The sequence below is a fragment of the Pituophis catenifer genome, unplaced genomic scaffold (genome assembly GCF_029215685.1).
Source record: "Pituophis catenifer annectens isolate HBS135680 unplaced genomic scaffold, rPitCat1.0.hap2 SCAF_1, whole genome shotgun sequence".
In the NCBI taxonomy this organism is placed as follows: Eukaryota; Metazoa; Chordata; class Lepidosauria; order Squamata; family Colubridae; genus Pituophis; species Pituophis catenifer.
Window position 1 is genome coordinate 296,606,722 of NW_027256881.1, and position 26,617 is coordinate 296,633,338.

Here is a 26,617-nt window from a genome sequence, read left to right on the forward strand (position 1 = left end):
AACAAAATGCCACCTTATGGCCAAAAAGAAAACAACAGAGTATCTATACTGATACTTAGCAAGGGGTTCCTTGCGCAGATCCAAAAAAATAAACAAAACAGGAAATTCTCTAATAATGAAGTTACAAATGCTTGAATAGTTATACAACAGCTATTTCAGTGGCAGAAACCAGAAAGACAGCACAAGGGGTAAAATAAATGAGCTCAAACTTTCTTATCTATCTTATCTCTAACACTTCAAAAGAATGTTGCTAATGTAATTGTATGATGTTGTAAAGTCTGTGTCTGCACTTTGGAGTCAGTTTTGAATCCTGGCAACTGCCTGGACTAGTTCCTGCAGTTATATTTCATGATGCAGTGTACATGAATCCTTAATCAAAGAATAAATCCAATGTTTCACCAATGTTTCCCCCGTTTGTCCACCAAATCTGCTCCAGAGGATTCCAAAATCCTCTACGGTGGATTTGGAGGACACAGGGAGGCCAGCAGAAGAAAAGAGAAAATTTGAATCAGACCTTTGGATGCCACTTTTTTTTATAAGAAAAAAAATCTAGTGAATGATGATGGTGTATACACCACCCGACTCCCACTGATTCTGAATGTTAAGTAAGAGAAAGCAGAATGCAATTAAAAAGATATCTATTCTTGAAATTAAGAGTCATTTTGGCCTAAAATTGAAGACTACTGTAGTCAAAATTTTGTTTTAAAGATATATAGTTGATAGTAGATGGAAATAATAATAGATGGAATCCAAAGTCTCATGGGCAGACCATTTGCTTTCTTCTTACCCATAGTTCCCTGGGTAGCTCAGAATTTGCTCTAGAAGATTGGACTTTTACACCGTTTCTGAGCAGATTTTGACGATACAGAATCTCTCACAAGAAAAAGGAAATCAAAAGGAAAATCAGTAGTATTTTATACAGACAATTAAGAGGCTTTTCCAGAACATCTAATTGTCCTCATGCAAAAATCCTATCCACAGGTTAGGAAGCCACAGAACAGATGGCAAGAGTGAAACAAGACTGTACACTTTATTATTGTTATTGTTATATCTTTATCCTGCAATGTTAAAATATACTGTATATGACAATGATCATATCTAATACTCCTGCCTCCTATTTTCCCGCAACAGCAACCCTGTGAGGTGAATTGGGCTGAGAGAATGATTGGTCTAAAAGACACCTACCTGGTTTTCAGGACTAAGGGAGGCCTAAAAACAGTGTTTCCTGGTTTCTAGACAAGCACCTTAACTACTTCCCTAAACTGTCATATTCTTCCTACATGTGGAATGCATATTGGGGGAAGCTTGTTTGGAAGAAGATATATGTGTTTTTAAAATTAAAGGAGGAAAATCAATAGCCTGTTCTATTCTAATGACACTACTCTGATAGCTGAAAATGCAAATGATCTGCAAGCACTAGTAATGAAAGCACAGTGAAAAAATGAAAGTAAAATTAAAGACCAAATTAATGGCAAAAGGTACAGCAACCAGCCTTAGAATTGACAGTGTAGCTACTGAAATGCTGAATAACTTCTACCTTTTAAGATCAACTAGCAACAGTAATCAGCAATCAAGAAATATGTCACAGACCAGAACTTAGTAAAGTAGCAAATGAAAAAAAGATATTCAGATGCCATATTATGTGACACTATAGAAGCGAAAGCTGGACTTTAAAGCAGCAGCATAGAAAGAACATTGATATTTTGAAACTTTGGTGTTGGAGATGACTTCTTTAGAATATCATGAATAGCCAAGAAAATGAAAAAAATGAATCATCAAACAAATAAACCCAGCATTTTTGCTTGAGATACAAATGCCAGTTCAAATTATCCTACTTCAGACACATTATGTGAATACCAAGATATTTCTCTGGAGAAATCTTTAATGTTGGGGAAAGTGTAAAGAAAAAAGGATCAGCAGCAAGATGGAGGGACTCAATTATTGTGGCAAAGAGTGCATCACTGGAAGAGATGAAGGACCAGATCCTTCAGGAGAAAATCTATGTGATCACTAAGAGTTGACACTGACTTGATGGCATATAATCAAACATGTAACTAAGTAACAAAATAATTATTTAGGTTAGTTTACAAAGAATAAAATTTCTATTGTATTTCATATGTTAAAAAGAGCAATGATATAGATTGACAGTATCTGTTTTTTGATTTTATATAACTTACATTTTCTGATACACAAGGGCTCTTAGAATTGAGAGATATACAGGGTCCAATTGCTCCAGATACCTTTATTTCTCTTGAAGTCTGCACAGATTTCAAAGTAAAAGAGAATAATATACAAAAGGTGGGTTAAAATTCACTCCAGTAATTTTACTGTAGCCTGTAAAAGTGAAACTAAGTAGTTGTGCAGAACCAGTCAATCTTTGAAAAATAATATCTATGATTTTGCTAAACAAATGGTTATGTTTCTTCCTCAAAACTATATATTTTGCATTAAAAGTTTTTCTAGTGTTTATTCACTGCTTTCTCATATTATTAAACCAAATTAATCAGCTTTCTTTAAATTTAAAATATTTATTTTCCTTTAGAAGAGTACTAGGTTACAGGTGTTGGGTGATCTCTAGGATCAGGAATCTGAATTAGAATATTTCTATTGTCCTTTGAATCCTTATAATTTCCCAATTCAGCATTATATCAAATCATACTACGGATGTATAGCGGCCATGATTATAGAATTCTCACAAGTACTGGCTCACCAGGATGAGATGCTTTTAAACTGAGAATCCAGAACTTAGACTGAGCCCTCAGCATGAAAAATCTGCATTTACTATTAAAGCTATTGCCTCTTTTCAATATTATTTTATTTCTTGAGCAGCATTTCATTACTTGAGCAAAGTATGGATAAACCATATATATTATCTTGTTTTCATATGCTGCTGCTGAACTGTTGAAATGGCAGACAGGGAAAAATGCTCACATCGACAAAGATTTCTATTAAATATTCAGTACATCATGTGAATGGAATCTAAATACCCTACTTATGATTATACTCCCATGCACTAGGGAGTTTGCTTTAACTGCACAGGAACATAAAATGCATTCAGCAATTTATTTTGTGGGCTTGTAAGAAATGAAATTAATATAGTTTAGCCAAACAATGAGTGCAGAATCACAGCTGCAGAGTTAAAAGTTTACTTTGCATCTTTAACCCAAGAACATCAGTCAATGTTTTATTTCATTGTGAAAAGCTGTTCAATTTAAAGAGTTTATTTTCACAGTGAAATAAAGTACTTTAATCCAAGGTTTAAAAATTTAAGCTGAATGTTACTGCTAGCAATACTCTCTTTCCACAAAAGTCTGTTTAGCTCTGAGTGCACAGTAAGATTTTATGGGCTAAGAACACCAGAGCCATATTTTTTAATAGTAAATGTCATTTCTTACCTTGATTTCTAAGGTACCTCCAAATCCCATCTTGAATTGTCCTTGTCCATCTTTTGTAAACACCCGCTGAAATGTTTGTTTGAACAAAGATGTATTGAAAGAGTCTCCCATTACCATGTAACCTCTACATGAAGACAAAAAAAAAAAAAAAGACACAGATATGGACAGTCCTAAAGAACAAGTTACATTATCATTTATTGCTTTCAGAACCTGGTCTCCAACTACAACTGGCATCTGTCATTTTACTTTATATATACTGAGTTTTTAATATACAATTTATTCAAGAGCATAATCTATATGCTATAAAAACTCTGATTCCCATAACCTTTAATTGGGTGAAAGGGTGCATCATAGAGTAATTAATTTTGAGCACGGTGTCTCAAACTACAGAATAGCTAAATTACAAAATGCATTCAAAATCCATGACCCATGACTTCCATGAAATTGAAATTTGAAAAATTTCATAAAACTGTTCATTATATAAAATTATCATAAAGCATTATGCTATAATACAAAATGTCATAAAAACATTTCCTGTGGTGAACTCCTGATGTTGCTATACAGTTCAACATGGGTCTTTCAAGACAAATACATCTCTGAATACTGTACTTCCCTGAATTTTTAAGAAATATTAGAAGTTCTACTGTTGTTAAAGGCATTGAGGAATCTAATAAGGAAACATATCTGAAACGATGGCCCAAGGGATCATGGGTTGTCTAGTGAAGAAATAAAATTCACCAAGCAGGTGAATAAAATTCATTTGAAGAGCACTGCAGATACCACTGAATTTACAACCATTCATTCAGTGACCATTCAAAGCTACAAAGAAGCTGAACAAATGGATTTACAAATCATGCCTGAAGTTACTGTTGTTGCAGCAACTCTGTGGTCATGTGATCAAAATTCAATGTCTACCTGATACACAGATTTAGGGGAAGAGATGAGTGGACGGTCCCAAATGAGTCAAGCAATACCCATAAATCCTATTTAGCAATTTGAGCACATTTTAACCTAATAGGCAGGGGTGAAATGCTCCCGGTTCAGACCGGATCACTCGATCCGGTAGCTATGTCAGCGGGTGGTTCGGAGAACCGGTAGCAAAAATCCCTGCCCACCCACCCCCATGCCCAGCTGAGCCGCGCTATCATCAGGGGCTTTTTTAAAAAAATTTTAAAAGCATTTTTTCTACAACCCCTTCGGCCGAAAAAATGCTTTTAAAAGTAAAAAAAAAAGCCTCTGATGATCGCACGGTTCAGCTGGGATCAGCAGAGGCTTTTAAAAGCATTTCTTTTACAACCTCTTCAGCCGAAGAGGTTGTAGAAAAAAATGGTTTTAAACGTTTTTTAACAAAAATTGGCCACGCCCACCCAGTCACATTAACCCCCCACCAAGCCACGCCCACAGAACCGGTAGTAACAAATTTTACATTTCACCACTGCTAATAGGGCTCCAGAATTAAATGATAGAACTTAACTTTTGAAAAAATAAAAAAAAATCATATTTATGAAGTCTATTCATCATCAAAAGCTTTTGCTTGCATACTAACTACATATGCTCATATATGCAAGTCCAGTTGGCACATACAGTGAATGTTTTTAACGGTTTATTGAAATAATAGTTCTTCGGTAAATTATATACTTTCATATATTACATACCCCGTGTAATTAGGACAACATTTCATCTCCAAAAGACCAGTTTGATCTAATGCACAGGCATAGATGTCAATAACATGACCTGTTGTAGCAGCACGATTTGCAAGAGCTTCAAAATGCTATACAAAAAAATATAATTTTTCCAAATTACTTGAGTTTCTATAGCCATTCATTAACACAGGGTATTCAGCTCTTTCACAAAAAGATAAATATTAAATGATTTACATCCTTTTAATCCTTCTCAGTATATTTTGATAGTACTGACTTGCTGTATTTCTTTCCATGATTACATAAGGTAAACAAAAATGTCAACAAAATATTCAAAACTATATCTATTAAGCATGCTATACAAACAACTCATGGAATATATTTTTATTATAAATTGATATACTGTCCATCAATATTAATTTAATTTTTTTAATATACCATCTGAAGTTTGTAACTGTCAGAATGTTTCTCAGAATATTGTTAGAAAGATTGTAAACATTTTAAAGACTTTTTTAATTCTGGAAAATATATATAATCTAAGGACGAGATCATTTTGGAATGTATCAAACACACTTCTTAGCTAACATAAATGAAAAGTAGCATTTATTGAATCTCTTACCTTAGTACCTTTTTTAACATATTTGGCATTATCTTTTTCAATGTCATGCCAAGATCTTATAGGGAGCTTAAGTTCATCTCCCACAACCATCCCAGGCCCCTGGGTAGCCGGTCCACCAATAAACATCATTATACGAGCACCAGTATTAGGGAAAGTACACTGCAGGATAATAAATACAAGTCAAGAAACAGATGAGCTTCCTGAAGCCCAAAATATTCCATTGATATTTAGAACTGTTTATTCATGCTCTAAAAGGAATTGCAGTATCAAGTATTTATTTATTTATTAAATTTGCTGTCCATCTCACTGTCCAAATTAGATATGTAAAGTTGAAAAATAATTATTGCTCAAATTTTAGTATATTTGATACTTGTGATAAGAAAATGTTTCAGAAAATTATTTACTATCTTTAAAAAGAGTTATCTTTGTAATTTAAATCAAACTCACATTAACTTAATTATTTTCTTATATTAGAGATAACTTGTTACCTCTAGCAGTCCTACAGCTATGGAAAGAGCCACTCCTGAAGATCGCAAAGGTCTTTTCCCCTGGGGAACAGGCCAAGGATCTCGTTGCAGTTCACCCAAGAGATCCGTGAGATTCATGTCGATTTTCTGTACTGGTTGTAAGAATCTAGAAAGAATAAAAACAGTTTTGCTCTTAGGGAAATTATTTAAAATTTTCTTTTTTTCAACTGGGAGGTAAAATTCAGCCTCACAAAAGGAGAAATCCATTCTATGAGTTCTTCCCATTTACCTACACCTGTCTCCCACCCAAAATCTGTTCTAAAGAATGTTTTGACAATGAGTAAGAGGGTCAAAGGAAAAGAAAAGAATAATGCCAATGAGAATATTTTGGATTTCATTTTGGAAAATATGCACTATACTGTTCTACAATCTCAATTTCTCAAATATGATTTACATTCATTCTGCAGTTATCAAGCTTGTAAAATTGTAATCTACTGCACAACTGAAAAAGATCATAATTCATGACAGGATGGAATTCTCAATCTGTATTTATTTAACATGCTGATCATTTGGAAGAAGATACTATATGTATATATACATACACACACACACACACACTTTAAAAGAGGAAGATATGGAGAGAAGCTAAGGATGGGCTGCTTGCAAGAATGGTGAAGTCAGTGACTAAGATTTATCTTGCCTTCAAAGTATAAGTCCACATCATGGGATTGTTGAGGTCTTGGGCTCTGTCTGCTGTTACTCTGCTGACTTGCTGTTACCAAGTTGGTATGCAGTAAGATCATGCACATCCACCATAAGATGAAGCAGCTGATCTAACATGTATAACCAAGACCTGGATGGTTTGGGAGGGAGGAATTTCTCTCTCAATGATATTACCACCTACGTGTCAAGTTTGGTATCAGCCACAAGCCCAGGTGGGGTGACATGGGTTGGAGTGGCAGTTGGTCATCCATGAGACTGAAGACTTTCAGTTATCCTGTTCCACAGATGAACAGATGTGACACACTCTGGTTGAAGCTGGGTTCTAGGGAGTAATTGGCTTGTTGCTGTTATACCAGACTCCCTGCACCACAACAAAATTCCTATCTGAGTTGCTAAATTCTTTCAGCAGACTGGCAGTAAAGTCTCCAAGGTTTATAGTTCTTGGAGACTACAATCTGCTCACAGGTGGCATGGAAACAGGGTCAGCTCAGGAGTTCATAGTCACCATACCACCAATGGATATAACCCAAGTTATTCAAGAAATCAACACATACCAGACCAAATAATATATTGTTTTGTTAGTAGCCTACACTAATCCTTTTGGTTCTTAGCCAAAATAAATAAATAAATAAAAAGAGGATTAATGCTGGTTCATAAGGGTTCAGCACTGATAAAATAGAGTAATACATAACAAAGCAGAACTTAGTGTAAAGTTAGAGTACATTTTTTAAAAAATAAAAATTGATACCTGTTAGATGGTGGTGGCTGTTGTACCTGAGGACCACGACCCACTTGTGATACATTGATTTTTGTAAGTCCTAGCATTTCCTGTGAACAGTGTATAACAGAACAGCTATATATTTGGCAAATCACTCAAAATAACTACCCATATGAAATTGGCAGAAAGAATAACCTTGAGGAGAGGAAGAGCCGTAATCAAAACATGGGTCAGATTTAAAAAATCTGACGCAAAAATATAATTTGAGACATGATCTTTCCTAATTCTCATGAAGATCTCCAAGACAGACCAAACTTGGGGATCAAAGACATGCAAGACAATATAGTAGTAGGGTTTTATTACAGGGTTATAGTAACAGAATCTTGCAAGTCTGAATGTGCTTTCCTCCTCTGTCCTTTTTTTCTTCATGTGAATTAGAGAGGATAATATCGGAGATGCCTTCTGAAATTACATTTCTGCCCCAGATTCAGATTTCTTTTATCTGACCATTGCCTTGGTTGTAATTCTTCTTACTCCTTGAGGTTATTCCTTCTGTTCATTATATCAACAGTGCTTATTTAAAACAAACCTACAAGCATTATTGACTAAGAGAGCTGCCATCCATAACCCAATTTGGAATATCTTGAATTAAAAAAGAAAAGTGCATTTTTCTAACTCCCCAGTAATCTATAGTCTAGCCTTGTTTAAGGATACTTAGCTCTCTGCCTAAGCAGTTCATTGCTATGCTAATACCTCTATGTTGCTATCTTGAAGTTTAATATAGATTAGTAAGATTAGCTTTTTGTTTTCATTTTCAAGCAGTTATCTGGCTTCCTTTTCTGAATCCTATTATGTCCCCTTATAATTAAGAATCAAGTTTGAGCATGAGTTTCTAACATACCTGTCCAAGGCTTCTTTTCCCATCTGCTTATACAATTCACTCATTACTGAGCTTTCAAGTCTCAAGAAGAAAAAGGAAAAGGATTCTAAAGCCGGACTAGATGGAGACTGTGGGTCCAGCTAATACACCCTGCTACTTCAGTATTAGACTCCATGTATGTGTGTATAGTTATTGAAGTCATTACAAATTTTTAATAAATCTGTATTATATCTTTCCACTATTTTTAATAATCTTAAAGTGGAAAATTATGAGTACTAGTGGCAACTTTAAAGTTGAGCATGATACACTGACAGTACTCGGCAGGTAATTCAAACTTTATAACATTTCCCCTGACATTTAAGAACACCATTTAAACATTTTTTTAAAAAAAAAGTAGGTGAAAATCAGAAAATACACTTTTATCTTCTGAACTGCAATACTTTGTTCAATACAGCAGACAATTTCTTCTTCTATTTTCCAAGACACAACAATCACAGAATAAGTGATCAAATTAAATATCAGATAGCTACCTGAAGTTGTTTTGCAGATAGATCCTTTGTCCCTCTGAACACATAACTTTTGGAAATGCCTTCACAGCCAAGCTCGTGAACTTGCACCATTCTCCCAAAAGTAATAAGCCCTACCAAAGCAGTAGGAGGTAGGAGACTTAATGACATTTGCATGGATTCTTTCAAAGCTTGCAAATCTTCATCTTCCATGCAAGTGTCAACAACATAAAGAAATATCAAAGGCATCTGAGGTCCACGCTTTAAGTAAAATGAAAAACATTGTAATATTAATATTATTAATTCACAAAAGAACCATGACAAATTAGCATGTAATACAGATCATTGTCAATAGTGTTATTAGACCAATAATGCCAAAAACAATTTTGGAGTGCTTGTTCTCTCTTTCACTAATTAAAACATTTAAGTGTTTGTTACTGCACTACAGGTAGTCCTTGTTATTAAGTGAAACTGGCTTCTCCATTGACTTTACTTGTCAGAGGATCGCAAAAGATGATCACATAATCCATAGCAAATGTCATAAATATGAACCAGTTGCCAAACATCTGGATTTTTGTCACATGACCATAGGGATGCTGCAAAATTAGCTGTAACTGTGAAAAATAGTCATAAATCACTTTTTTCACTGCCATTGTAACTTTGATTAGTCACTAAATGAACTATTGTAAGACAAGGACTACCTGTATAAATAATATAGCATATAATTCATTCTCTAAAAATTGTTTCAAATGTTATAATCAAGTCACATCATTTTCTATTTGATAAGAATATTACAAAGCCCAATAATTCTAGAAAATAATTTATAACCAAATAAAACAAATTCTGAAGAGTGAATTCTCTTTCCCAACTATTTTCACATTAATAACCAAACCACAGATTCTCACAAAGTATATCAAACTGATTACAATTCTAGAATAATCTGTGTTTCCCACTGGAAATTGTGTATAATTCAATGGCAAATTAAGTTTAGAGTGGGAGTATGCAACAACATTAAAACAAAAACAAATTGGATAGAAAACTATCCAATGAACTATCCAGTTTAACATGGAAAGCATTACCAGATTATAAATCCACATATGAATTTGTACTGTATCAAGTGTTGATTTCTTCTAACATTAAACTTTTAGTATCTGAGTTTCTCAATGACTTGCTAAATAAGGATAGAATTTTTAGAGTAGACAGAAATTATTCACTCATCTTGATTTTAAAAATATACTACATTGTTTGCCATTAATTCTTGCATATTATATTTGATTTTAATAATATATGAATTGTTATATTGACATCTTAATATATAGACTAAGATTACTTTGAAAATGTTATTCAGTTTTATAATATTTATAAAACTATTATTGATTTTTTGCTTTCCTATTCTTATTCCTATTCCTATTCCTATTCCTATTCTTCTTTCATAGTTAGGGTTTTTTTAAAAACAATAAACAAATATTCACAAAGATGTATTGAGTTCTGCAAATATAGAATTTGAGCATATTTCTGTGCAATTCAAGTTTATGTTGTTATACTGTTCAATGTGTTAAGAACAAATGTGATAGGTAATATCTATAATGGTATGAGAAGTATCTATGCTGTTCTTACAAAATAAATCATACCATTCTATGATATACCACATCAAATTATGCCAAACAGTGAAAAGCATAATTTTGATTTATTCCATTATATTAACAAACGATAATGCATATTGTTATAATATGCTGCCATACTGGCCATCACAACTTCTCCCTCTACTATTGTTCACTAGCTCAACATTCACCTCTAAATTTTTAATCATATTTACCTGTACAACATATTCAATACTAGAAAATTGCGGTAAAAGTTCTGCAGGCTGGTTCATTTCAGATATGCCAGCATATGTAGGAGGAAACTGAAAGAAAAATGACAGAAATGTTCATATAAACCTAACACATCACATTCTGAATTTTATTACTATCCTTATTTCTATTTGTGCATCTTAATATTCATACCATATCATTCTACCTGAAATCTTTCAGACTTACCATTCATCATTTTAGCCTGGGGTGCACGTCACAATAAGGAAAGCTAGTCCTCAATTTATTTTTGGACTTATTTTGATATTAATTAGAGTGGCCGAGGATTGGATTCAACGGAATGGCTGACAACAAATTGCTATTTGTGTTCTTTGGTTTGTTCAGTGACCACTCAAAGTTAGTGTCATTGAACAAATGGTACTTACAACCACCCTCTTTGGAGTTCTGGGCAATGCAGCACCCACACAGTCATATGATCAATATTTGGGTTCTACACTTTTCATCACCTGCTGTTTGCCACATACTCCTGCTACCTCGCCCCCCCACAGTGCCACTACCCCCAATCGACCTTCACAGTCTTCTTCCTCCTCCTGCAGGGCCAGTATGCAGGAGCTGGGCAAGAGTGCAGCCCTGGGATATACACAGCAAGTGCAGCAGGATGGACAGAGCCTTGTCAGCTGAAGGGAGTTTGCCAGGCCCTACAGGGGAAGAGACAGCAGGGTGGCAAAGGGAGGAACTCTCCATTGTTAGGCTATGCAGGAGAGGAGGTGGCTCCCCAGGTAAAGGTGGAGACTATGCAGGAAGTGCTGCTCAGGGTGACAGCAGAACTGGAGGAAGTGGAGGGACAAGAGCAGCAGAGCATATCTCAGAAGTGCCCTGGGAGAACAGGTCTGTGGGCTTCAGTGCACTGAAAGCTGCTAGTCTTTTGCAAGGCTTTGCAGAAGGAAGGCTGAGCCAAGAGAGAACAGAGGGACCGCGCCTAGGTTGACAGTAGGCTTGCCTCCACTCCTTGCTGAAGCCTGGCAGGCTGGTTCTCCAGGACTGCCTCCACACACTGCACCTCCAGGAAGTCCCTAGCCTTCAGCTTCGTCTAATTCTGTTGTCATCTTGAACAGCACCTCCCTCATTGCTTCCACTTTCACTGTAACTTTTCTTGCCTCGCCTGGTAATGGAACACACCATGCCTTGCTGTCCCATCAGACAGGCTCAGCAAGCTCACTTCAGCAGGCAAGGATCTGTTGCGGGTCTTTACCCGTGCCCAGTGCCTGGATCCTAAGCCAGCAGCAAATGGAAGAAGATAATGAAGATCAACTAGAGAATAGGAATAAGACCAGAAAATGCAGAGTGGCCAAAATGACAGTGATGGAGATATGAACAGATGGGAAGAGTTGAAGCAGAAATGAGTGTAGTAGGCAGGAGATCCTTGCCAAATGATGGCATGGTCCTCGCCTAACAACTACGATTGGAACTGCCATCACTAAAGGGTGGTTACGTGGTGCTTTACCTAGTTACCGTTTTGCTTAATGATGGAAATTCTAGTCCAATTATGGTCATTCTAGTCCAATTATGGTCATTAAGTAAAGATTATCAGAAAGATTAATCTACATTTGACATATAAAAAATTACTAATACTATTTTGCTTGTCAAAAAATGTAATCCTTTTTCAACAAAGATAAGAAAAAGACACTTCTTTTCCAGGATTTACAGTTCCTTTTTCTTTACTTACCCAACATTTGCTCATTAACTATTATTTCAGATTTAATATTGATTCATTTCTACATAACATCAAAATGATTTTCACATTATTTTTATTTTTACCATGCTATCACTATATCTGTATGTTTAATAAAGCAAAAAAAAATGTTAGAATAGCTGGGACAAATATAAGTGTTGACTTACCTGATTTCTCTGATAACAAAAATTGCAAGCCCATAGTTTTGCTCGATAATCAACCTGGCTACAAACATAAAATTAAATGTTTCAATAAATTATGAGATAATGCAGTTTCAAGCTCAAATCTGAATATAGATTACATACTTTCATCTCTAGATTTTATTTAACAAAACTTATTAAATTTGACTCTTTGGATGCTCTATTTTAGCTCCTCTCTAATTAGTTTTTGCTGGGCTAAGTTCACTGTAGAATCAGTTCTCATATATTGTAGTACGTTTATGCAATACTAATTTATTCATATACAGATGATAAAGAGAAAAATGTTTGCATAGCATGATTTACACATAATTTTCCTGAGTTTCAATATGGCATCAATCACAAATGGCAAATGAACATAGCAAGCTATAATCACTTGAACACAATAGTTAGCTGCTTTATTCACTGTTTACTCAAATCAGTTACCACATATATGGTACTTTATTAGTGTCTATGGCAGCTCTCTCCTCAATTTTGGAGTATTATTACAGCTCAGCTGTGCTTCTCCCCCCTCCAAATGAGTACACTAGTTGAAAAAAATATACCAAAGAAACATGCTGATGATAAAATTTCAGGCAGAGAAAGAAACAGAAAAGCTTTAGCATCACAGAATTATTTTGAAATGTTCAAACTTCTTTTGAAATAAATGAAATGTGTGACATTGTGTGTGCTACTAGCAGTACTAGAAACAATCAGAAGAAATGCTGAGAGGATAACAGGAAGTTTTTTGCTGAGGGTATTTTCTGCAATAATAAAAAATAATTTACTACAAAGACTATACATACATTGTTCAAATATTGTTTTGATGCAATTGGTTTTCATTGGAAAACAAGCCATCACAAACTGATATTTCAGGGAAGGAAGCATTTAAGCTCAAGGATTCAAAGGTGTTAAGGATAGATTGACTATAATGCTTAAACTAGCAACCTGAAACTGAAGCCTGTAACTTTTTATCATGCAACCAATTACTAAGCCCCAAAATGGATATGGTCATTGGTGTCTATATCAGACACATTAAAAAGGGGTAAAAGATAGAGCAGACCTTATTTATTTTTATTTTTTTTATTTTTTAATTTGATTTATATGCCGCCCTTCTCCGAAGACTCAGGGCGGCTTACAATGTGCTCAGCAATTTAAACTTCTACTCAACATATCTGAGGATATCTTAAACTGAAGAAAACAAAATTGAAGTGTTTATAAGAGCAAAACTGTGATTTTATTAATCTAATTGTTTTGGACAATACAGGTATTCCTCGACTTATGACAATTGAGCTGAAACTTTGTTATTAAGCAAGACAGTTAAGTGAATTTTGACCCATTTTACAACTTTTCTTGCCACAGTTAAGTGAATCGCTTCAGTTGTTAAGTTAGTAACACAGTTGTAAAGTAAATCTGGCTTCCCCATTAACCTTGCTTGTCAGAAGGTCATAAAAAGTTATCACATGATACCCCCCCCCCAGGACACTGCAACTATCATAAATGTGAACTAGTTGACAAGCGTCTGAATTATGATCACTTGACCATGGGAATGCTGCAATGATCCTAAGTGTGAAAAATGGTCATGTCACTTTTTCAGTGCCTTTGTAACTTTGGTCACTAAACAAATAGTTGTAAGTCAAGGACTACCTGTACATCAAATCATCCTTTGGCCATTACTGAGCTCTCACCAAAAATTAAAATCCTATTTTTATTTCCTCAAATAACAATACTCTTCCAACCTCTCAATCAGAGAATTACTGCTATCAATAGAATATATTGCTCAGGGCTAAACTATGGAGTCCTTGGAGGTCTCTGAGTTTGGTTGCTTCTTGCAGTATGTTTCATAAGCCAACTATGTAACATAAGTCGTGCTAGTGAAGGGAGAGGCTGCCACCTATGCATCTACTATAGTTATACTCCAATCAAGGAGCTACCAAGGAAAGCAGCAAAAATTCCAGAGTTTTGTTGATTTTGTACATTGTTATATAAGATGGCTATCACAGCTACTGAGGATAAAAATGCACAGTTCCTCAATTTTTGCAGCAATTCAACATAAAGAATGCAATTTGTATTATTCTGTAAGCTCAAAATGAGGTTAAAACAGACTATTCTCATAGTGCTTGGTGGACCTTCTGATTTTATGTATAATTTGAAAGGGGTTGACCACATAAAAGTGTTTTCCAAATAAAAGCAAACTGTATTGCTCTCACTCAGCAGGCTGGGTTTGACAGTGGAGGAAGAGGACTTAGAGGAACTGTTTCAATCTCGTGCAAAGTAATTTTCAACCAAAGAACTGCAACAATTTATTGATGAAGGTCAAGTAAAGTCACTGTCCAGCAAGCCACCATAAAAAAGCATTCTGCTTCAGTTCTAATTGCATTTGGGAAGAACTTGCAATGGTTAGAAGACAGTGCAGAAAGGAGAATAGCAGGCCATGCACTTTAATCTTATTTAAAGCCATATAAGCAGCTATTTACAAGAGAAGCATGTGATGTGACCATATTCATCTAAATCCTGCATCTGTTCTTCTTCATCATTGACGGTCATCCTTTTGTTCCATTGTCTTCATAAGTCTTCAGCCTCAATTCATCTTTTATCCCTCAAGCTGTTTTCACTTATTTTCAAAATGAGTCTAAATTTGCATTACTTATGCATTTAATATGTTTTTCAACTACGTAAGTACTTTAATAGGCTTATTGTGTTTAGTAATATTTGGGTTGAGAATGTGTTGTCATTCTTGAATGATCTGCCCCAACTTCATTTTTTTCTATAAGCTCTGTTATTCAAATTGCGTAACAGTACATAGCACCTGGGTTTCTAGGAAACAGCTATAACGCTATACAAAGACTGACTGCTCATAATTGGTAAAATTGGGACAAAGCAATCTTTTAATCACAAGACTAATAACATGTCAGCAAAACCAACAATATTTATTGGAATTACCATAACGGATTTAGAACAGCACGGCAGGTAGTGCGACTGCAGAGAACTGGCTCATACTGAATGGGAGGCAAATCAGGACGCTCTTTTAGTGGTGTGAACAGAGAAGCAACTGGAACCACCATTCTTGTGGCTTCAAGACGACTGGAAGGCCACACATTCCAGCTGAATCTAACACCATCTCTATCTTCATTTTGCTGAATGAACTCCAAGAAGGTTGTCATTTTGAAGCTCTTGTATCTGTAGCGAAAAGATATATTGAATTTAACCATGCAAGTTCTTGAGGATAAATTAAAAGCAATGCAATACTTTTAGGGCAGGGGTCCTCAAATCCCAGGCATGGGCCCACTACTGGATCCTGGCCTATTCAGAACTGGGCTGCATGAGGTGCTGACCGGAACATGCACACTCACAGCTTAACTTGTGTGAGCAGTGGGCCGGCACATGCTTGCCAGCCCACCACTTGCACAAGGGTTGCGTATACACTAGCCCACCACTCCCACAGCCCAGTTTCCCTCTTCTCCTCCCCCCCCCCAGTCAAGCCGCCAAGCCATAAATGTTGGTGACTTCTATATTTAGGGAATTCATGTACTTTCATTACCAGTCATCTGGAAACCATGAAAATTCCTGTCTATCCATAAAACTATAGAAGGAAAATGAATAACAATTAGGAGTCTCTGTTCTCTTTAGTAACTATTTCACTGCTTAACAAAATGCAAATTTGGACATTTCCAAATGCACAAGCACATGTACCTTAAGCAATGGTTTCACTCCAAAACATTACAGCAATTCTGAAATTATAGTAGGTGTTATCCTACTATGTAGCTTCATTTTGAAAAATCTTATTTTGACAAATTATCATGGTTATCACTTGCATTCATTTGAAAACAGCCTAAAAGAACTGCTGCATTTTTTTTTTTTAATTTGATTTATATGCCGCCCTTCTCCGAAGACTCAGGGCGGCTTACAATGTGCTCAGCAATAGCCTTCATCCTTTTGTATATTTATACAAAGTCAGCTTATTGCCCCCACAACTGGGTCCTCATTTCACCTACCTTAGAAAGGATGGAAGGCTGAGTCAACCTTGAGCCTTGGCGAGATTCGAACCCTGCAGTAATTGCAGGCAGCTGGTTTTAATAACCAGCTTAATAACAGGATGCCTTAAACCCCTGTACTACCAAGGCTCTTTTGAGATTTAAACTAACAAATTCAACCTAGTTTACTCTGCAGTATACATCATACATTCTTATGTGCTAACCAAGGACAATTGTTATAGTACACAAAACTTGGAAACTATTTAGTGCAAGCTCAGTAGCAATATGCAATAGAAGCAGAAACCAGAGCCCACCTCTTCTTTTGGACAGAATGAATTAAATAAAAGCAACTATCTAACTACAATAGTACTAGGTATTATATTAAGATAAAGTAAGAATGTCTTAATCAAATAGGCATTTGAAGTACAAATCAGGAAAAGGTAGGATAAAATGCTGGTCATAGGAGTTACTGAGCTTCATGATATTTGATGATATCTAAAATTTCCTAGAAGCAGGTAGGTAACGATTTTACATGTCATGGCTGCTTTCTGAGGAACTACTAAGGGAAAAATAAATTATGTATAGATGAACTGCAGTCGTGATACAGTTATTGTTTCAGTTTCTTGGATATTTTTCAGCAAAATAGTTGTGCTATCAGAAGTTTAATACAGCTATTTTTTTCACTTTTAAGCAGAAAATGGGGCCACTGTACTAAACTTTATTACCATCAAATTTCAAATTTGTGCAAGGGATCTCTGGATCTGGTGATTTATCATCATTAACTCATTAACTCTGCATGGATTTGCACTACCCCAGACTGATTCAGTGGACAACTTGCACAATTCACAATTCCTGCTCAAAAGGCAGGTGGCAGTCGTGGCTAGGATGGCCTTTGTGCAACTTTGTGCAACTTTACGTTGTGCACCAGTTGCATCCTTACCTGAATCCTGGGGCCCTGTGCATGGTTACTCAAATTCTAATCATATCTTGGCTGGATTACTGTAATGCGCTCTACACGGGGTTATCTTTGAACCAGGGGTGAAATCCAGCAGGTTCTAGAGAACCGGTAGCGGAAATTTTAAGCAGTTCGGAGAACCGGCAAATACCACCTCTGCCTGGCCCCAGGAGTGGGGAGGGAATGGGGATTTTGCAGTATCCTTCCCCTGGAATGGGGTAGGAATGGAGATTTTGCAGTTTTTAGTGCAGTTTTTACTAATATTTTAATGTCAGTTTATTTTAATCTTTTAATTTTTTTTCAGTTTTTTCTATAATTTGTAAGCCACCCAGAGTCCCTTGTAGGAGAGCTGGATGGCATAGAAATTTAATAAATAAAAAATAAACCATTACATCAACCACTACATCATGGACTTAATTCTTTCTAAACATATTTATCAGCTATATGTCTATTTATTACTGTAGTCAAACAATTACTGTAATCAATTCAAAGTCCAGGAAACAACCTTCTGCACATATTCAGCTATCCCTTTGAAAAAAATATTTAATTCTATTTCAATATGCCTAGTCAAGCTGGAAAACAGATGACTACAAATTAGTCCCTTGGGGTATAACTTGTTTTTTCTGCAAATCCTCATGGAATACGTTACACACAGTTAATATTCATGTCTTTCAATCTCTTTATTAAAGTACATAAAATCTTAATTTGTCAGATTTTAAAATCTGATACAGTACTTTTATATTTGAAAAAATCAGATATTGCATAATTTTCTTGTTGCCTTTTTTCACTCTTTAAAAATGTAAGTTTAAGGTACATGTAAATACAAGGGAAAAAGAAATGACATTGTATAGGTATGTATTACAAGCCACACAGCCAAGCAGAAGAAATAGATGAACTTTTTTTTATAAATCAGTTAGTTGAAGTATCCAGGAAACACATACTGTAGTAAAGAGGAACTTTACCCTGACAGGTTCCTAACATACATATCACCCAAAAGATGGAGAGGTTACTAAAGGATCAACTACACTGGATAATTACTAATAGGGATGAAGTGGTCGAGGAAGTGGAAATTGTAGGAACTTTGGAAGAGAGTGACCGTATCATATAAGGATTCACCATACTGCATGCAAAGGTAACTGAAGAAGGACTAGTGTTCCAGATTTTAAGAGAGCTGACTTCAACAAACTAAGACAAAGAATAAGGAGGATTCCATGGATGGAAATTCTAGCTGGAGAAAAAAATCAGGATGCATAGAAAACTCTGAAAAATGAGATAATAAAGGCCCAAACAAAAACAATATCACACAGAAAGTAAAACAAGAGACATTTGACGAGACCAGCATGGTTGCACAAAGAACTGTATGACAAGCTGAGGGACAAAGAGGACAAGTATAAAGAATAGACAGAGGGTCTTGTAACCTGAGCGTATTACCAGAAAATAGCACAATTTTACAAGGACGGAGTCAGGACAGCTAAGGTTCACGAATGAGCTAACACTTGCAACAAATACCAAAAATAACAAGAAAATTCAATATGTAAGGAGCTACAGGAAAGTCAAGGAAATGGTTGATTCACTAGGAGAAAATAACAAAAAGGTGACAGTAGGGAGAAGGCAGAACTGCTTGATTCCTTTTTTGCATCTGTCTTTTTGCAAAAGTAAAAAAAAATAGTCCAACCTATCAAAAACAGCAACCTGGGAAACAAAAGAGAAATGTAGGTCAAAATATTTAAGAAATTGGTTATTACTGCCTTCTTTGATAAAGTGACTAAATTAATGAACCAAGGAAATGCTATGGATACAGCGTACTTATCGTGTTTCCCCGAAAATAAGACAGGGTCTTATTTTCTTTTGAATCCCAAAATAAGGGCTTGGCATTATTATCGGGGGGGTCTTATTATTTCAGGGGTGCAGGAGGCCCTGGACTGCCTGCACACTCACAGCCGGGAATCTGGCAGAGAGGCTCCCTTCGCATGCCACCATCAAGCCCCTCCCCTCCCATGGTGTGTGTGTGTGCGTGTGTAGAACGCGAGCGGCCCAAAGGCACCAACCCACGTGAGTGCCTGTCCCCACCTCCCTGCTTGCGCGCCTCCTAGGCCTCACCACGTCGATGTGGGCGAAGCCGGAGAGCACCAGGTCCTTGAGCTTGTAGCCAATGCCGCCGACGCCCACCACCAGCACCCGCATGGAAGCCACAGCCTGGGCCAGCTCTCCCTGCAAGGTCCAGCTCCAGCCATCACAATAGAGTGGGAAGCACACTCCCCGAGTGGCTGCTGTCCTGGCTGGGGTTTGGAAGCCACAGAGGCAGAGTTTGGGGGAGAGAAAGAAAGACTTCTGCTGCTTTCCTTGCATGCAGCCAAAAGCGAGGGGGGGCGGGGGGTGCAGGAGTTCACAGGGATGTGTCTGCCTTGGGAGGGCTGGGGGGGTGAGCGACCTGTGTGTGCGTGAGAGAGGAGGGACTTATTTTCAGGGAGGGGCATATATTTAGGCCCACCCCAAAAATCAGGCTTGGCCTTATTTTCAGGACATGTTCTATTTTCGGGGAAACACGGTAGATTTCAGTAAGGCATTTTGTAAAATAGACCACAGCCTATTTCTCAATAAAATAGAACAATGTAAGACAGACAGTATCTCTATCAAAAACATTCAACTTGTGATCCTTAATGGAACTACATCTATATGGAGGGAAGTATGCAATGAGCTTCTTCAAGGTTTTATCTTGGGACAATTGCTCTTCAACATCTTCATAAATGACCTAGATGAGGGGATTGAAGGGGCACTTATCAAATTTGTTCCCATCACAAAGCTGGTGGGAACTGCTAACACTTCAGAAGATAGAGTCATGATTCAGATTTTGAATTTTGACAGGTTTGAGCATTGTGGCCTATCCAACAAGATGAAGTTCAATAGCAAGAAAAGTAATATCCTGCACTTAGGCAGGAAAAATTAGCTCTAGCACAGATACAGGATAGGCAGTACTTGGCTCAACAGTAGTACCTATAAGGGGGATCTAGATGTCCTGGTGGACCACCGCTGAAGTATGAGTTAGCAGTGTGCTGCAGCTGTCAAAACAGCCAACACAGTCCTGGGCTGGGCTGGGCTGGGCTGGGCTGTATCAACTGAAGGATAGTATCAAGATCAAGGGATATGCTCTACACCAGTGGTCCCCAACCCCCGGTCCGCGGACCGGTGCCGGGCCGTGGAGTACCTGGCACCGGGCCGCGCAGCGGCCGGGGGACAGGAACGCTGCAGCGCAAAGGCTCCTGGGCCGTGCGCAATGGGCCTGCACAAAGGCTCCTGGGCCGTGCGCAATGGGCCTGCGCAAAGGCTCCTGGGCCGTGCGCAATGGGCCTGCGCAAAGGCTCCTGGGCCGTGCGCAATGGGCCTGCGCAAAGGCTCCTGGGCCGTGCGCAATGGGCCTGCGCAAAGGCTCCTGGGCCGTGCGCAATGGGCCTGCGCAAAGGCTCCTGGGCCGTGCGCAATGGGCCTGCGCAAAGGCTCCTGGGCCGTGGCCCCACCCCTGCGCGCGCTCAGCGGACCGCGGCGATAAAAAGGTTGGGGACCACTGCTCTACACTGCACTGGTAAGGCCACATTTGGAATATTGTGTTCAGTTCTGACACCTCACACAAAAAAGATACTGAGGCCCTAGAAAGAGAAAAGGAAACAAAGATGATAAGAGTCTTGGAAGCTAAATCTTTCTATGGCTTCTTTAGAATGGCTGAAAAAACTAGGTATATTTAGACAGAAGGCAGACATGATAACAATACTTGATGACGAAGGGAAGAGATGTCAATTTATTCTCCATAGCACCTGAAGTAAAGATAAGAAGCAACCTGGAAATAAGGAGGAATTTCTTGACAGTGAGAACTATAATCAATAGAACAATCTGCCTGCCAGAGTTGTTGGTGCTCCATCACTGAAGGTTTTCAAGGAAGGCTAGGATAACCATTTATCCAAGATGGTACGATGACTCCTATCTTGGCAGAAGGTTGGACTATAAAATCTCCAAGGCCCCTTCAAATCCTATGAAGTTCCCCTTCATTCATCTAACATCTTGGCTTACAAAAGCTCAAGCCATATTTGCTACTGTCTGATTCAGAACTACATTGCTTTTGAGGAACATATCATACATGTATTATTTTGTACAACTGGCAATATTTGCCACTAGCAGCAGAGTAAGCAGACACACTTGAATTTATAAAAAGTAAATATTCAAGTTTACAAAAATCTACTAAGCTTCTCCCCCCCCAAAAAACCTAATCTAGTCCTTTCTTCTCTCTTTCCCGCTTAATGTTTTGATTTTAAGAACCTCTTTACATTATTCTACTCCCTTTTTTACTGACACTTTTTCCACAGCCTACTTCCATTTTAAAAAAGGACACTGATCTCTCTCTCCCTTTTTTGCTTTAGAAATAGGCTTAATATACATAGTCCTCAATTTACAGCAGTTCAAAGTTACAGCACTAAAAAAAGTTACTTATGACCATTTTTCACACTTATGACTGTTGCAGCATCTCCATAGTCACGTGATTTACATTTGGATGCTTGATAACTGACTCACATTTATGACAGTTGCAGTGTCCCAGAGTCCTTTTGCAACCTTCTGACAAGCAATGTCAATGGGGAAACCAGATTCACTTCACAACCGTGTTACTTATTTAAGAACTGCAGTGATTCACTTAACAAAAGCGGCAAGCAAAGTCGTAAAATGGGGCAAAACTCACTTAACAAATTTCTCACTTAGCAACATAAATGTTGGGCTCCATTGTGGTTGTATGTTGAGGACTACCTGTACACGATCTCACTTTGGGATGATGTCAGAGGTTAGATTGCAGAGATACAACTCAATGCAACTAGGAGGATCAGACTTTAGACCCCCTTCCAGAGAAGATGGGATGGTCAAAGACACAGAGAGAGAGAGAGAAAAAAAAGAGAGAGTCCAGCTCCACCTGATAGTTCCATGATGCTCTAATGTTCAAACACGCCCACTTCAACAGGGAAGCAGAACACTCACTGATCTGCCCAATTCACACCCACAATGCCTTCCTTCCCAAGTTGGGAAACCCTCTCGCCGAATGTCGGAAACCCAGTTTGGGGTTTAAAGCTACGTTGGGGTGGGGGGGAGTGATTGGAAGAAGAGGAAGGGAGAAGAACGGATAAAGGCGGGCAGGACAGAAGATACTGAAGGCGAAACCTCCACCAACACCAGGCTAAACGATTTCAAAGGAAGGGAAGCCCCTCCAGCTTTAAGCCCGCGAGGACATCTTAGGATACTGGGCAAAGGAGCGCGAACGGCATCTCCTCCGGTAAGGGGAGTCGACGGGCTCGGAAGAAATCGAAAGAGACCCCTTCTCCTTTCCCGCTCCCTATACCGGACCGGTGGGTGCCCCCCCCCAGCTTCCCCGGCCCAGACGACGAGGGACCGAGCCTCTTCGGTGCCGCCTCCATCCGTCCTTCCGTTCACGCGACTCACCTCGGCTCCGCGAGCCTCCAACCGCCTCTCTCACTTCGCTCTCGCGCACACTGAACCCAGCAAACTGAGCGCCGCCGACGCAACAATCATGGCTGAGGAAGGGGCGGGGGGGGGGGGAAAGAAACCGGTGCCACGTCAAAGGGCACAGAGCGCGCGAGAGGGGCGGGGCCGCGAGCGACGGGCGGGTCTGGAGCCGATTAGCCCCGCCCTGAGCGGCGGGAGAAAAAAAAAGAGCAGAGGGAAGGCGACGAAGGGGCGTGGCTGATTGCGAAGATCCAAGCGAGGCTATTGCGTAAACTGAAAGGGGAGGATGTTTTCGCTTGTTGCGTCGTTCGGGAGCTCCACCTCCTTCAGCGCCAGGTCCTCGCAGTCTTATGAGACGCCGGGAAGCCTTCTTCCTCGCCTCGCTTTAAACGCCCCGTCACTGAGGGGACTTCAACACCAGCAGTCTTTTCCTTCACTGCATGTCCTAGCTGGGCGTTCATATAAACCAGGAGCGGTGAACTATGGCCTCTTTATGACCCGTGGACTTCAATTCCCAGAATTCCTGAGCCAGCCATGCTGAGCCGGGCTGGCTCAGGAATTCTGGGAATTGAAGTCCACAAGTCAAAGGGTCCCTCGTTCCTCACTTCTGATATAAAACTGTTGAAATTCTGTCCACAGAATTAAGACAGTGTAAAATTGCATTTAGAGCAGGGGTGAAATCCAGCAGGTTCTGACAGGTTCTGGAGAACCGGTAGCGGAAATTTTGCAAATGCTACCTCTGGCTGGCCGCAGAGTGGGATGGAAATGGAAATTTTGCAATATCCTTCCCCTAGGAGTGGGGAGGGAATGGGAATTTTGCAGTATCCTTCTACTAAAGTGGGGTGGGAATGGAGATTTTGCAGTATCCTTCCCCTGTCACGCCCACCAAGCCACGCCCACAGAACCTTGGTAGTAAAAAAAATTGGATTTCACCACTAATTTAGAGTACTCTTTTTCAAACTTGGTGACTTTAGGATGTGTGGACTTCAACTCCCAGAATTCCAGCCAGCATGTGTGAAACCACATACCTTAAGTCACCAAGTTTGAAAAACACTGAGGGAGTCTAGAAAGCTGCTGTGATAATCAGATGGATCCACATTCAGTATCCTTGTGTTGAGGAATTGTCAGACTCAATGCTGCTTATGGTATATCGCTGCCTTCTGTAACTCTATGTTCTGCAGGAAGTCCTCAACTTAAGATCACAACTGGGACCAGAATTTGTATTGCTAAGCAAGGCGGTTAAGTGAGCTGCGCCCAATTCTACCTTTTTTGCCACAATTGTTAAATGAATCATGCAATCCTTCACTAAATCTGGCTTCCCTCATTGACTTTGCTTGTTGAAAGCCTGCTGAAAAATCCACAAGGGGTGATCACATGACCCTGGGAAGCAGCAACCATTGTAAATCCAAACTAGTTTGCCAAGCACTCAAATTTTGATCCCATAATTGTGATCATTGGGAGATGCTGCAATGGGTGTGAAAGAACTGGTTGCAAGTCACTTTTTTTTCAATGGCATTGTAGCTTTGAACGGTTGCCAAATAAATGGTTGTAAGTCAAATATTACCTGTAGATGTTTTCTTCAATGAGGCCTTTCCCACTGGCACAAACACCCAGTGCCATCATCCCCTGATATTTGTTCCTGCATGCTCTGTTGTCTTTGCTTTATACCCCTGCCTCTGAGAGAGTTGGCCTTAACACATCCTTTAGTTGTACATTACATTCAAACAGTGGTGGTATTCAGCAGGTTCTGATCAATTCTGGAGAACTGGTAGCAGAAATTTTGAGTAGTTAGGAGAACTGGTAAATACCACCTCTGATTGGCCCCGCCCCCATCTATTCTGTCTCCAGAGTCCCAGCTGATCGGGAGGAAATGGGGATTTTGCAGTAACCTTCCCCTGTAGTGGGGAGGGAATGGAGATTTTACATATCTTTCCCCTGCCACGCTCACCAAGCCACGCCCACAGAACTGGTAGTAAAAAAATTTGAATTCCACCACTGCATTCAAATAGTATTTCCTCCAGTATTGCAACAACATGCAGAGCAGCCAGAAAGTATTCAGTCTCTTAAACTGGTCACTTATTATTTGGAAGGAAATAGGTCGACTACCGAGGCAAGAGAGGCAGGAGCTGGATCAGCAATGGGACTGTAAATACGGAATCTTCAGAAACCTCAAGGTTTTCTGAAACTCAAGAACCAAAGGAGAGCATTACCTCAGCACCTGGAAAAGGCCCTACAATTTGAATCATTGTCATGCAACTTTCTTCGTTGGCTGATAGTGATGGAATTCATACTTTGAGGAATGCCAACATGCAAAAAGCTAAATTGGTATGTCCTCAAACCATGGCTATCTTCACAAGATGCACCAAACTACAAACTAGCCAACCACATTTTAGCATGGAGCGTTGTGCAATCCCACCAATGGGGTAAATTTATGGTCCAGTATATCATGCATTGCAAATCCAGAAAACTGGATTGTCATAACCCAGACTTGTTTAGGCAGCACAGCCAACGTTTCTGATTATCATCAATGGGAAACAAATACTGACAGTACTTACTTGTTCTGAAATTTATGGCATTTACTGATGTAAAGTCATATGCCAAAGCAATTCACAGCTGCCCCAACGAGGGGGTCCCAAAATGTAGAATTTCTATTGTCAATCTGAAATCATAGTTCAACATTATTCAAAGAAACACAGGTTGCACAACAAAAGTTTTTCATAATCAGTTCATATTTAATTTCAATTGTAATTTAACCAGTAATTTTAGTAAGATTTTTATTATTTATTTTATCCTTAACTAGCATGAGTGCACAATGGGTGGAAAACCACTGAATTATATATTATGTATATATAATTATATATTATATATGCACACAAAGAGATGTATAACTGGCAGTTGAAAATTATTATTTTTTCCTTCTGTCCAATTCTCCTAGACTGTGTGCTATTTTCTTGGGAAGGTTTTTCAAAAATGCTTTGCCACTGCCTCCTTTCTAGGACTGAGAGAAAATGATTAGCCCAAGATTAGCCAGCTATTTTTGTACCTTAAGGCAGGGCTAGAACTCAGGGTCTCTGGGTTTCTAGCTTGATGCTTAAACATTGCACCAATTTAACTCTCTGTATTAGTCTCCCCTGCAATTATTCTTCTTAAAAAATGAAAAAAAAAATAACAGGCAGAATATAATACCTTAAATATGTTTACTGAAAATTAAATGCCATTCTGGTTAATAAATGTACTTTCAAATAATTGCACAGGAGTTCCAAACTCTTATTTTCAATGCATGTGCATTTTCGACATACAGTAGCAGTGCCCAACATCTTACAATATTTTGAATCCCTGGGGATCTATACATGGGTCTTTTTTGTAGATTTCAGCTTGGCATTCAATATTATCATTCCAGAAATTCTTCACTGTAAACTGATTCAGCTAGCTGTGCCTGTCCATACTTGTAGGTGAATTATTACATAGCTTTTTGACAGATAGGAACCAACAGGTGAAGCTAGGGAAAATTAGATCTAATACCTGGGC

General features: G+C 38.5%; 1 protein-coding gene across 1 annotated transcript in view; it reads right to left on the reverse strand.

Annotated features, from left to right (window-relative positions):
- The window catches only part of SEC23A (SEC23 homolog A, COPII coat complex component), a 35,144-nt gene extending 11,984 nt beyond the window's left edge, over positions 1 to 23,160 (reverse strand). The window contains exons 1-11 of the mRNA XM_070940591.1: positions 23,066 to 23,160; positions 15,608 to 15,844; positions 12,656 to 12,713; positions 10,765 to 10,851; positions 8,973 to 9,209; positions 7,593 to 7,672; positions 6,143 to 6,287; positions 5,655 to 5,813; positions 5,051 to 5,166; positions 3,396 to 3,519; positions 2,178 to 2,258 (exon numbers count right to left, since the gene is read on the reverse strand). Of these exons, the coding sequence (XP_070796692.1) occupies positions 2,178 to 2,258; positions 3,396 to 3,519; positions 5,051 to 5,166; positions 5,655 to 5,813; positions 6,143 to 6,287; positions 7,593 to 7,672; positions 8,973 to 9,209; positions 10,765 to 10,851; positions 12,656 to 12,713; positions 15,608 to 15,828 (1,308 nt within the window). The 5' untranslated portion in view covers positions 15,829 to 15,844; positions 23,066 to 23,160. The remainder of the gene's footprint in view (positions 1 to 2,177; positions 2,259 to 3,395; positions 3,520 to 5,050; positions 5,167 to 5,654; positions 5,814 to 6,142; positions 6,288 to 7,592; positions 7,673 to 8,972; positions 9,210 to 10,764; positions 10,852 to 12,655; positions 12,714 to 15,607; positions 15,845 to 23,065) is intronic.
- Positions 23,161 to 26,617: the final 3,457 nt, after the last annotated feature.